The sequence below is a fragment of the Puntigrus tetrazona genome, chromosome 12 (assembly GCF_018831695.1).
Source record: "Puntigrus tetrazona isolate hp1 chromosome 12, ASM1883169v1, whole genome shotgun sequence".
Lineage (NCBI taxonomy): Eukaryota > Metazoa > Chordata > Actinopteri > Cypriniformes > Cyprinidae > Puntigrus > Puntigrus tetrazona.
In genome coordinates, this window is record NC_056710.1 from 15,174,406 (window position 1) to 15,188,235 (window position 13,830).

Genomic DNA, 13,830 nt, shown 5'->3' on the forward strand with positions numbered 1-13,830 from the left:
ATGTTATACCCAGAGACACGGAGACAGACACGGAAGCATTAAGGTCACCCATTGTTTCGGCCTCACAAGGCAGCGCCCATTGGCCGCCTGATGCATATTGCATGCAAAAAAAGCCAAGCTCCAACTTAAAATAGCCAGTTCTCATTTGACTTGGTGATGCAAAATAACTTAACTGGAAGTAAAGTTGTTTAAAACGTACAAAAAGCGTTTTTTGTTTTGAGCGTGAAATGAATCACTGGATTTGGCATGTTAATGACAAAATTAAAAAAAAATTGTTTTGAATTTCACTGGACACACTTAGAAGCAATTTAATGGGCTAGTTCAGCCAAAAAAATTTAAATCTACCATCATTTTGTTCCAAACCAATATAACTCTTCTTTTGTGGAAAACAATGAAAGAAATGCAATATAAAAAAAACATTGACTTTCATTGCATGGACAAAAACAGTTATTGAAAATGTCATCTGTTTTTTTGAACGACGTGAGCATGAGTAAAATGATGTCAGAACTTTTTTTTTTATGTTAGATAAACTGAAATGTCTGCCCGTGTGTGACTAGGGATCTCACAGAGCAGGATATTTGAAAGTAGTCGGTCATTTCTGAAACGAGCTGATCAGATAGGAAGGATGGAGGAAGGGGGAAAGAGAGTGTAGAGGGATGAAGCGCAGCTGTGCAAAGCACTTAGTCTCAGCCTTGAGCCTCAGCCCACAGAAATTTCAACACAATATGTTTTTCTTTCAGCCATTCGGTTTTGCATGCTGCATATTCTCCACCCCTCCTTCCCTGATGTATGGCAAGGACCTTTGTTTGGGAAAGATTACTGGGACAGGGTTATGTTTCCCTAGGGAGGGATCCAATGGATGCACTTCCCTTCTTTGTTGCGGAAAGGGGAGTGTGACGCTAAGGAGCAGAGAGCTAATTAAATTTCACAGCCAGTGTGGGGAGGAGGAATGCCGAACAGAGGCGCACAGCACAGGACAGCAGAGCACAGCACAATACTGCAAAAAGCCATGCGATGATGCGCCGCACAGCAAGGCAAAGTATAATAGGGTGGAAAGACATTCAGAGATGCACAACAAATCAAAGCACAATGCCAGAACTGTGCAGACACGATGGCGCAACCGAGCACAGCATGGCATGACAAGGCACAGTGCAATACAGTTTAAAACCATTAAAGAGATGCTAAGAATACCACATCTAAACTCACTCAGATGGCATGGTGCATCAGAGAATGACACGACCTGCTGGCATGAGCTGATCATAAATATTCCTTTGGTTTTAAAGAGTGTAATGACTTATCCCAAAATAAAATACATTTGCCTATAAAATCTTTCTGAACAATTAAACTACTGTAACTACTAACCACTAGAAAAAAGTTTTAAACAAAATTTAATTACAGTAACTACTGAAATGTTATTTTTCTTTGACCACTCATAGGCCACTCAGACTATTAAATAACTAACAAGTAAATTCTCAAATCTGGCTCTATTCTTGTTCATAACAACACATTTCAGGTAGAGTAGGGATGCATTATTAATAAAATTTAGTTTCAAACTGACAAACAAATAATCATTTTCATATTATAAAAACCAATAAATAATATGATATACAAATTTAAATCTAAATCAATAAAAAAATGAATAAATATAAGTTCTTAGGTATTTAATAACTATAGTATATGATATTAAAAACATATTCATTGTGAGATTACATTGTTATTAAATTATTTAGTGCTTTTAAATATTAATTTTAAGCAAACATTAGATGACTGCAAAGGTAATGTAAAATGTAAAAAATAAAAGAAATAAGCATGCACTATTAAATATAATATAGACCAACAGATATTATCAACAGATGTATTCTGGCAATATATTGTCTATCCTTACCGTAGAGCAAATGAAAAGTAAGAAAAATGCCATGCCACTGCGCAAAACGAAAAAAAGAAAACAAAACAGTTTGATCCCTAAATTGTTATTGTTCCCCGTGTCCCTCACCTCCTCAGGCGGACGCAAAGGAGACAAACTCCTAAAAACCCACCTGGGCCAATTCTGCCTTCTGTGCGATCACTAACGCATTCATACAAATTTAATCTAAACCAACAGACCCTGAAACGTACACCCACACAGTGACTTTAGATCTCCATTTCTCTCGCTCGCGCACGCTTATCTATGCATACGCCCCCTCCCCCCACACACACACACTCAAAGTCAAATACGCAAGCTATCTACTTGAAATGATAATTTGTTTAAACAGTTCGAATAATTCCACTTTGCGCATTCAGAGTGTGCATTAGGGCCGCTTGTGAAACTGTTCCCATTAAGTCCATACTACAATGTGCTGTAAATGCCTGCTTGGCTTAGTGAAGCGTTTCACAATAATGATTACAGAATGATACAGGGGCAGAAGGGGATGAGATGGAACCGTACAGAGGGGGAAGGGACATTACACCCAAGGGGAAGGGAATTCAGTGTCGAATTCCAGAACAGAACAAGTGGACATAATGACCATGGATTGAATTGCTGTAACTGTCTGGCTGTAAAAGCAAAAGTTCACCCAAACATTAAATCTTATTTCAAATTATTGATTGATTGTTTTATGGGAGGTCTGCATAACTTCCATACCCCACCATACCCTAACATATTATACCCTTACAATATTGTTACAACGACCAAATAAAATACCAGTAATTTTGGCCAAAGTACCAAGGTGATGGGTGGCAGGGTGGGCTGCTGGCTCGGTAGGCAATACCACCAGGGCGGCAGAAGGGTCCTGAGGCAGGGGCAAGACTGGTTGCAAGGGGCTGGGCATGGTTGCGGAGAAGCCAGGGGTCAAGTTCTGGTGCAATGCTGCATGACTGAGACCTGAACAGAGACATGGAAAGCCACTTAATGATGAAAGATTTCAGCTTATGTTTCAATACTAATGGGCAATTCATTGATTATTCAGTAGGGTAAAACTAATTAACCAACACATGCAGAAATTCAACAAGACCGAAAAGTATATTGAAATATAATATCATTAAAATGGCAAAAACAGATGGCATTTGCTTACCATAAGAGTGTCCCATCCAGAGGGAGGGACTTCCTGTCCGAGGCATCCAGTGATGATGGGCGGGGTGGGCGTGAGCAGATGGCTCAGTGCCTAATTGGCTACCGCCTGGCACAATAAGGTGTGAGGTCAAATCTCCATGGCAACTACTGGAGGGGTGGATCCTGGCAAAGTCAACTCTGTCTTTGTTTTCCCTGAGGGGAAGCCATCAAAATGACACAATTTTACTCTCCAAGGAATTACAACTACAGTGCAGCATGCTAAGTTTTCAAGTTGTTCTTTGTTTACATACGACTGATGAAGAAATTCAATTGGAAGCATAAATCTGACTAAGTTGTACCTGAGGAGGAGTTCTCGCTCTCTGTCATATGGAGGCAGTCCAAGCTGTTCCTCGCAGACTCTTTTTACGTCTTCATCCACCTCCCGCTCCAGCGAGAACATTGGACGCCCAACACCTAACACAAAAGTTCACAAAAAAAGTTCAGCACCACAATCTAGAAACCCATGATGATCAAGTTCATTTATTTGCTAATTTCACTGGTGCACATTATTCTTTATCAAATGCTAAATCACACATGTATGACAGCAGAATATCAATGGTACAGTAAGATACATTTATTAGATTCAGTCATGTCTTGCTGTCATTCTATCTCTGTATATTACCTGAAAAGTAGCATTTTCAGATATCAGACACAGATAAGGTGTTGCAGCTGGGCGATAGCGACTCAGCACTTTAAATAGGAGGCTATAAGAGTATAAGTGCAATATGGCAGTCACAGTAACATCTTAAACACTCAATCTGGCAAGGTTATGCCTGGTCACTGGATGACAAATAATTTGGATTAACAAGCAAAAATGTCTTGTTTCTGACCATTCTCTTAATCACAAGCTTGTTTTTTTATGAAGTTTCTAAAAGTTCATCAAGTATATCCAGTAAACTGAAAATTTATATATAGCTTGTCATAACACACACTTGTACACACACACACACAAACACCAGACCTCCCGTTGAGAGTCGCTTACCCTTCATGCTGGGCATCACTCTGCTATGGTGGCTGTGGGTGGGATGCCCGTCTGGCAGGCGGCACGGGGGCTCTCTCTGCCTGGCAACGGCCACCGCTATCCCTACAGGGGGCTGTCGCACCTCTCCCTCCCCCTGAGCTTCCCCTGAGTCCTTGCCTGCCCGCTCCGAGCGCTCATTCTCCCCAGATGACGAGGCTCTCCTGGGGGGCAGGGTCTGCTTTGCCTCCTGCAGAGCACAGCTCGAACCACTTCCACTTTTGTCATTTCTCTCGTTCCTCTCGCCCCTCTCCCCAGTAACTGCCCCCTGCTTGAGGCAGCCCAGGCCACCAAACGGGCTCTTCTGAGAGAACAGCAGTGGTTGCTGGCTGCTATACTTCATCAGACTCCTCATGGCATTGCTTTCAGGTCCCTGGGGACCCAGCGTGGCCTCCTGTGAGGCAGTTAGAGGGGGAAGAGGCCCTTGGTCCCCATGTGAAGTCTGGGAAGCAGCAACCAGAGAGTTGTAAGCCTTGTGCGGTTCTTCATCCGGTCGAGACGGATGTCCTCGCACCTCCCAGGAGGGATGAGTGCCGGTCTGATGCCCGCTGTATCCCTGTGATGTCGATTCTATGTCCATCTTCCTCTTGTCTTGTGTGCCGTTGCCAGGCTCCAACTCTGGACCCTGTCCACCAGTGCTAGCCCTGTTACTGTGCTGCTGATGACGTATCCGTGCAACTCTCTGACTGTTCCTCTGAAGAGTGCACTCAACATCTGTTGCACCTTTACCTTCCGACGATGCCCTGTTCGATGAACCTGAGTGGGAACAGTCCCGGAAAGGTGGAGTGCTGGCATAAATGCTACTCTTAGCTTGGTGCCCACCCTTTGTCCCCTGTGGCAGAGAAGGACGGAAGGCATCAGATTCCTCACTGCCGTCCAAGCTACAAGAACGAGCCGAGTGGGGATGCTGACTTTGACTGTGCTGAACCTCGTTTGTGCGTGAATGGGGGCCCGGGGGCCAGTCTGGGCTCTTGTCTGTTTTGCCATATGTGTGTTGCTGCTGGGAAGATTTTCTTTGGCAGCTACTCGGAGTAGGCAGTAGGGTAGCTGCTCGACTTCCACTGCTACTCCTCTCGGGAGTTTTTGTTTCTTTCCCTGCACTGCCCCCAACTGCGACCATCCCACCTCCCACACCTCGACAGTGAGGGTTCCCCAGCTGGAACGGTCCACTGATTTTGTCTCCTTGTGGCCCCACAGAGGGCACAAAGGTAGGCCCCGTCACCTCAGTGTCCCTGCCAAGGGTCTTTTCCTGAGCAGTGGGCATGGTTAGCGGAGCAGGGGGTGGTGGGCAGAAGAGATCAGGGTGGGGATGATGAGGATGGTGATGGTGCGGATGACTCGGGTGGAGCCAGGATCCTCCAACGGCAGAGCCTAGGCCCAGGGGAGGGGGTATGGAGTAGGGCACTGGATGGGCATGGCCCAGCATGGCGCTGTGGCGAAGACACTCTGAGGGTGGCTCGCTAATTCGCATCTCTCCACTGATCCCCTCCTTGCAACAGTGTCCGGCTCCACTTGTTTGCCTGCCAGTCCCCAGGCCTGAGGCCCCCGGCCCCACACAACTGGGCAGGGAGCCCCTGGTGGTGGCCCCTGGATCAGAGCCATTCTGGGTCTTGGTGCTAAGCAGGCAGGAACTAAGGTGCTTAGGGTCGTCTTTGTGCCGGAAGTCTTCTTCTAGGCCATGAGGGTGGTGCTGGTGCTGGTGATGAAGGGTCGGAGGACCATGATGTTGCCGATCCTGCTTGGACTCTTGTTTACTCTTTTCTTTTTCTTTTCCTCCGGGTGCTACTCTTCGCTCCGCTACACCCGTCTCTTTGGAGCTCTTTTGGGAAACTGTGCTCCCAGGCTCACGACTGCAGGAGTCCAGTGGGTGGGCAGGGGCGGTCCTAGATAGTGGTGGGAGGTTGTGATTTGTGGAGAGAATGTGGGGCTGCGATGGGAGGCTTCGTAGATAGAAATCTTAAGAAAGAAAAAAAATGTAGCCAATACTTTTTCATAGTCTGTTTACTGTTGATTGACAGAAGAAATGGAACCACGCTCACCTTTCTGAGAGTCATAGAAGCGGTGCTGTCCATAGAGTACACTGCTGTTGCCATGGTGATCCAGGGGGCTCATGGGCAAGAAGGTGGGGGCTAGACTCCCTGAAAAGCGGGGATACCCTGGGGCTGAGAGAGAGAAAGGAAAGAGGGGAGAGAACATTGTCAGGATAAACAAATGTAACAAAAGAGAGTGACAGTTTTGGCCTTTTGCTGTGGCTGGACGCAGGTTCATGAAGCCCTACAGCACGGTACAACCTTTCCCAGAAACCCCTGCACAAACAAGTTCAGTTCTTTACTCGACATTTCTGCGTAGTTCAACTAAACAAGAGCTTTTATAACTTCTGTTTACAATTACAGCCTTTAAAATACATTTTAGTTGCTCTTGCTGAAGCAAACATCACACAAAGATTGCATGCTCAAAGATACCATAGATACATTAATTCCTAAGCAGTTGTATATATGGATCTATACATATATATATATATATATATATATATATATATATATATATATATATATATATATATATATATATATATATACACACACGTATACAAAAGGCAGAGACATACACAGACAAACAGAAATTCAAGATGCGCTTTTAACAGCTATGCATACACATCCCACTGGTTCAGAGGGAGGTAAATGGCCGCTCAGTTTGACTCTGCATCTTCAAGGACACTGCACTGTGTCCTGAGATAGTGAAGGCTACACTGGGCTGTATTTATGTGTAAACTAAGCACATGGCTGAAACCCAACCACAGAGCAGCAGAGGTCAATGACCAGGCTCACAAGGGTCATGCGCTTAAGCAGCCCACAACATAGAGCTATTATAGCCATCTGTGGTGTGTGTGTGTATGTGTGTTTTTGTCTGTCAGTGAAATGGAAGTCCGTGTAAGGGTAGAGTATAACGGTGTCTTTTTGAGTGTGTGTTCCTGTGTATGTGCACATATTTGTTTGAGACACCCTGTCCTTGCACACAATTTAATTGGATGCAGTTAAAAGTTTAACAGTCTAGGGCCAAAGTAAACAGCAGTCCATAATGCTCATCCTTAGCATTCCACGAAGCCATTGTCCCGTAGCCTACAAAACACACACACACACACTGTCATGACCCTGTCTGTCCTGACACAATAGAGAACTTTGAAAGAAAACGGATGGAATAATTAATGCACAATATATTGCTACCAAATCAATCATCATCTGATGTTATAATTGTTTTATTAGTAACAGTCAATATTAGACATTAAATTGTAATATTTTAAATATATATATATATATATATATATATATATATATATATATATATATATATATATATATATATATATATCACTTTTGTTCAATATCCATTATCGTTGCATTTAAAAAGCTAGATTTTAGCTTTTAAATATTCTTTGTCATTTATTTGTACATAATTTAAGTGGTTATGGTTAATCAGCCAAAAATATGAAACTGACTGTAAATATGGACCAAAATTTCATAATCAAAATAAAAAAGATTGGCTATGTTGTATGCCTTGACTGACCATTTTGTGCTTGGTGAAAATTATGAAAGCACCCCCTTCTGAACCGTTATTAAGAACTTCATTACAGTAACCGTCATTCAGGGAATGAATTAAACCTTTGTGTAACACATATATCAGTAACGAGCAAGAGGGTAAAAAGTGAGAACGAGACATGTGAACAAGGGAGTGCGAGTGTGATAGAGACAGAGCATATCATTTCGAGAGGCAGATTATGAGAGAGACAGACCTTAAGTGTCTGTAGGTGCATGTGTGAGTGTGTCTGTGTCTGAAAGAGAGAGAGAGACAGAGCGATTGAGAGACAAAGGAGTAGGGAAGGAGATCTCCCCCTCTTCTGCCTCTCTTACTAATTGACACCAGTGGAGCGTCCTGCTGACAGTGACATCACAAGGGAGTCCAGATGTGTAATATCAGGCCTTCTGGCTGCACCTGTTTCCTACAGCCACAGAATTTCAATTTTATCGACACACATATCCAGTGCGCATACACACACAAGCTCCTGCAGCATGTGCAGATACAAAGAGATGCACACATTAACTGTGAACATGCACTAAGACGAGGGACGGTTAGTGCAGTCGTTTGTAAATGTGTGTGTGTGTGTGTCCTTGAGCACATGTATGTGTTGAGTGCATTCAGACATTTGAGGTCGATATGATTTCTTTTTATATTTCTTTTATGATCAAAAAGGCTGTATTTAATTGATAAAAATGGAGTAAAACAGTGAAATCTTAGCATAATCTAAAAAGTATATCAGTGTCACATGATCTTTCAGCAATCATGCTAATATGCTTATTGGTCTGCAAGCAAAGATGTTTTACTATTATCAGTGTTAAAAAAAACAGCAACCTATTTTTGTTGTGATTAATTGCATTTAAAATGAAAGTTTTTCTTCACATAATATATGTATGTGTCCTGGGTATATTTAGTATATTATAATATTTTGAACATTTATTTTAAATTAATTGTTTGACAGCCCTAGTGGAAACACATTTTTATTTAGTATAAATAGTATAGAATAAATATAATTGAACAATGTAAAAATATTGATTTTTTTCAATTTTTGTCATTCTTGATTCATTTAATGCATTGTTGCTTAATAAAAAAATGTATTTCCTTATTGACCCCCAACTTTTCAATAGTATATGCAAAGATAATGAGAACTGAACGGACAAGACAATACCAGACCACCACAGTTGAGGTCAGACCAGAGGAGAGAAAAGAAGAGGAGGCCACAATCACCACAATCCCTCCTTTCAACAATTAATTTAAATGGCAACAATTAGAGCAGAGCGGCACGGCAGTCTGAAAGCAATCACACTCTAATGATGAGCAATAAATGCAGTCCAGCACAGACCATTACAGGCTAGAGGAACGAGACACACACACATAACTAATCAAACACACTTATTGTAAACTACAGCTCCCCAGTCTGAATGAAAACTGTATTCATCTAAATGAAGAATGATGGAGCCACAGGAGCTCAGTGTGCCAGATCAAACTGAGATTCGGCTCAGAAGCCAAGACACTGTTTTTGTTCTGTAAGACTGAGAAGCAGTGAAAAGTACAGGTGGGGAGTGTTGGACAGTTTCCCAAACAAAGTCAAAGAGGATCTGTGGTTGTGTGTGTGTGTGTGTGTGTATGAGAAAGAAAGGAAAAGAGGAGGAATGGAGCCACACAGAGCTACCCATTCAATCATATACATACAGACATTAACACTGGTGAGATGAACGCCAATGTTTGTTTTAAGGAGGTAATTTTCTCTTTAATCTTTGAGAAATTATTAACAATTATTCGCTGCCACTCCATACCTCACCCACCTCCCCCTTTTCTCTAATTTCTCATTTAGTTTCAAAATATTTTATTGCCATGACTGTTTAATATAAATAACTAAACCACAGAAAGAAAAAAGTACCAGTAACAAAATAAAATAAAATTAAATAAAAAATTAAATTAAATTAAAAAATTAAATTAAATAAAATTAAATTAAATAAGAATTTGAATCTAGCCAGTCAATCTGTTCCAATCATTAAGATTCCCCCAAAGTGTAACTCAATAACAGCTTTACCGGGACCCATGACACAGTCATATACTTTACATGTAAGACACAATACAGCACATCAGATTACAGCCTGTCATGTGCATGAAAAAAACCCATCCATGTAAAGTACAAAATCCAAAGCATGTCGTGCGACCTGCTGAAAGAGGACAATGGAGAAACACACACCTCTCTAATCATATATATGTGAACAAAGATTACTGACAAAGAAAAGGAAATGAGAGACTATGAGAAAGATGCATTTCTCTGTTACAGTTAATTTTAGATATTAACACTACATCACAAACATTTTATTTATGCAACACATATTTTGTCAATGAAACTGATTTTAAGAGAAAAAAAGAAGTACAATATAAAAAGGAAACAGGGCTGTCTCAAACGTGCCCATCTAACCCTCTAAATGAAGCGAAGCAGCAGAACGAAGCAGGCAGACGGAGGGAGGAGAGAGCAGAACAGAGAGGGGAAGAGGAGGAGGAGAGGAGGGGATCTTGTCAGCTCTGTTAATTGCGAGATGTGCTGAATCAACGGCTGCAGAATGCGACCACTGTGGTTGCAGAAAAAAAAAAAAAGATGCAATAAGCCACACAAGGCTGCTTTTCTTTTCAAATCTGTGGTAAAACCACTGTAACGTACAGCCTCAGGTGTCTTAATGGCAAGAACAGAAATAAAAGATATCAATATTTAATTCGTATTTATTTATTGTTACATAATAATGATTATAATTAATACAAACAATTGTTTTTAGAAAGTTAATTCATAGTAAGTTTATATAATAAATGTAGTTCATAAGACTAAGAAATCATTCAGAAATCTAAATGGGGAACAATGAACTGAGATAACATTTTTAACTTAAAAATCTACAATTTTGATATGCTGATTTGCTGCTTAAGAATAAGTTATTATTCTTATATTATTCTTTAATTTACATATGTTGTAAACAGCTGTGCTTCTGATTATTTAAATTGAATCTGTGATACTTTTTCCAGGATTGAATTTGAAAACCAATCTACATTTTGAGTCAGAAAGGAGTATGAGCGCACGTGTCTATATATAGGTAGATGTCTTGTGGTGTGACAAGTAAAAAGAAAAACTTTAAAGATTAACCTCTCACATGCTAAGAATGTAACTAAGAATCAAGATACATTATACAAGATATATATATATATATATATATATATATATATATATATATATATATATATATATGTGTGTGTGTGTGTGTGTGTGTGTGTGTGTGTGTGTGTGTGTGTGTGTGTGTGTGTGTTTGTGCGTGCGTATGTGTGTATAAAGTGTAAAAGGAAAGTAAAAGAATTAAAGAAAAGGAGGTGGGAAAAGAAAATGAGAGATGATGGGCTATCGATAATCAATAGTAAAAGAAGATGTCACAACCTCAAAGTAACAAATGATGGAAAAAAGTTTTAAAAGGGAAGAGGAGTGGATAAAGTGGGGGGAAAAAAGAAAGGAATGAAAAAAAACATTAATGTAGAGCAAGAGTGGTCCAGCACATCAAGGAGAAAGGACTCAGGTATTGAATGAGTGAGAGATAAAAGAAAGATGGACTATGAAACAGAGAGAAAGAGAGTATGTGCATGAAAAAGAGAGAGAGAGAGAGAGAGAGAGAGAGAGAGAGAGAGAGAGAGAGAGAGAGAGAGAGAGAGAGTCTCGGGTGGCAGATCTGTGTGTTGGCTGGGCGCCCGACACTGGAGTTTGGCCAGCTGGCAGCATGCCGATTGGGGCTTCCTGGATTCAGTCCTTAAAAACAATCATTTGGACAGAGTGTGTGTGTGTGTGTGTGTGTGTGTGTGGGAGAACATATATTTGAGCGGGTGTACATGAGCTACTGTAACCAATTATTTTCCTCTTACACTCTCATTTATTATGAAATATACAAACTGTCTCCATGTCTTTTCCCAGGCTAAACACACTCCACACACACACACATATTCACAGTCACTGCATGCAACGTGCCAAGCCAAGCCTGGCTTCCTCCACCAGCTGGGACTTCAAAGGTGATCCCCTCTCTGTTGCTTTGAGCCAACTCCCTCGCTCTCCTTTTCTCTCTCGCACAAACGTACTGCGCAGACCTACCTAACACCCTTACACGCACTCAAAATATAAAATCTTAGAGCTTTTGCTGTTCCGACTTCACTTCTACCTGCTCCAGGCGTTTTACATTAACACCCAGCGAAGCACTCAGCTGTGCGGTTAATGCCTCTCACAACACTTGTTTAGAGGATTTAGAGGGCACAATTGTGTGCGAGTGTGTGCGGGAAAGAAAGAGGGATAGAATAAACACAAGCGTCCTCTGGTCAGACACAATCGCAGCCTGATGTTTCTCAGAGGGCTCACACAGATGGGAAAACAGGTGTCCAGGTTGCTTTTAACTTGATAGTGATGTGTGTACACACACAGCCTCACTTTAGTTTTACAGGAAAGCATTTATGGAAAAGGTTAAAAATAGCACCACTCTGACAAACATGCTTAGAATTAATGGGATAACTCACTGGTAAATGAAAATGTATAAAACCTAAACCTTTTCTTTCTTCCATGGAACCTAAAAGAAGATTGTTTTAACAATATCCTGGCCACTTATATCCGTACAATGCATGCAGATAGTGCTGTCAAGTTACAAAAATCATGGAAAGCACCATGAAACTATCATAAAAGTGATTCATATAATTTCTAGGCTGTAGTATATCATTTGAAATCATTATAGCTTTTAGTGTAAATAAATGCAAAAAGTTCATGACAGAAAGAATGAAAACGCATCATTAAATTGTGTTACATATTTGAATTGTGCTGTTTAGTTTGTAAAATGAGAAAAATGTATTTTTGAAATGATTCTCTGACATGAAAAACTGGATTTGGTTCTCTTTGGTTTTCTGAATCAACTCACTGATTCGATTCAGTCACAGCACTCAAAACTAGCATGAAATTTAAATGAAAATATGTATTTGTCTAATCGTAAATTATTTATTTATGCATGTTTTTCTTTCTTTTTTTTTTACCTCAAAAATGTTCATTGAAATATTTAATCTCTCATCCAACAAATGAAAAGAAGTCCCTGCCCTATATTTTATATATTACACTTGGATGTACATCAAAATAGATTCAAGAAAATAGATCTGTCACTACTACCATATCACTGAAAGAGGAAGATTATCATTGTGCAGTGACTTAAATTTCAGTCTATTTAAGCTATATTATAGGTGTCACCAATTTTTCTATGTCCCTACTGGAGTTTGATTGTTCTTATATATACTTTGCATATGCATTGTAAATTACTCTTTTTGTGTTCCAAGAGAGACAAAAAGCATGTTTTGAATATTTTAAGTATAACGGTTTGAGTCCACGCCATATCTTGTTTTCTGTTTGGAAAACACACACCTTTGGCTGATCAGTCTGACACGGGGCGGTTGGGCGTTTAGTTATCTGGTTATCAGTTAGCTTGTGCCAGCATGTCTCATCGTTGGCTTATTTTTATGATATGACTACAAACACAAATTTTCTCAGATACGAATTTACACACATGCACACACACACACCTGACTGGTGGAGATAAAGGAGGCACTGAAAAGTGGTGCCTGACCACAAACTGTTCATAGCCAAAAGAGGAGCCGAGGGGCCAAAAGGCAGAGGGCACACACACACACACACACACACACACACACACACACACACATGCTAAGCAGAGTCCGGAAGCCAGCACCTCCCTGTGGTGATGCTTCTAACCCTCAGCATCTCTCAGTTTAAACCGCATTCACGTACCCACACAGATGCACACCCCCTGTGTGAGTGTCGGTTGTCTGAGCAGGAAGTAGACCGTTGCTGTTGGGTTTAACCGTAAGGGTCACGAGACCCCTGAACCTGCCTGAGGAAATCCCACATCAACCCCCAAAAACAAGGAGCCTCTAATGCTGAGTCTCTCTTGGCAGTCAGGTGAACAGACGACCTAACCCAACTTCCCCATAAAAGCCCATCACAATGATGCTCAAAATGCATTTCCTCACATTTATTTTTTTTTATTTTTAAGGTAATTTACTAAATTGCCGACAGACATTACAGCACCATCCTCATAAAGTTAATGAATATTAATTAACAATTTCC

General features: G+C 40.9%; 1 protein-coding gene across 6 annotated transcripts in view; it reads right to left on the reverse strand.

Moving 5' to 3' along the window:
• The window catches only part of bahcc1b (BAH domain and coiled-coil containing 1b), a 95,755-nt gene that overhangs the window by 30,317 nt on the left and 51,608 nt on the right, over nucleotides 1–13,830 (reverse strand). For 4 of the 6 annotated variants that reach the window (XM_043253876.1, XM_043253879.1, XM_043253877.1 and 1 more), the window contains exons 4-8: nucleotides 6,146–6,268; nucleotides 4,071–6,062; nucleotides 3,388–3,502; nucleotides 3,051–3,241; nucleotides 2,681–2,860 (exon numbers count right to left, since the gene is read on the reverse strand). In XM_043253876.1, the coding sequence (XP_043109811.1) occupies nucleotides 2,681–2,860; nucleotides 3,051–3,241; nucleotides 3,388–3,502; nucleotides 4,071–6,062; nucleotides 6,146–6,268 (2,601 nt within the window). The remainder of the gene's footprint in view (nucleotides 1–2,680; nucleotides 2,861–3,050; nucleotides 3,242–3,387; nucleotides 3,503–4,070; nucleotides 6,063–6,145; nucleotides 6,269–13,830) is intronic. The other 2 variants (XM_043253880.1, XM_043253881.1) reach the window with 1 other exon arrangement.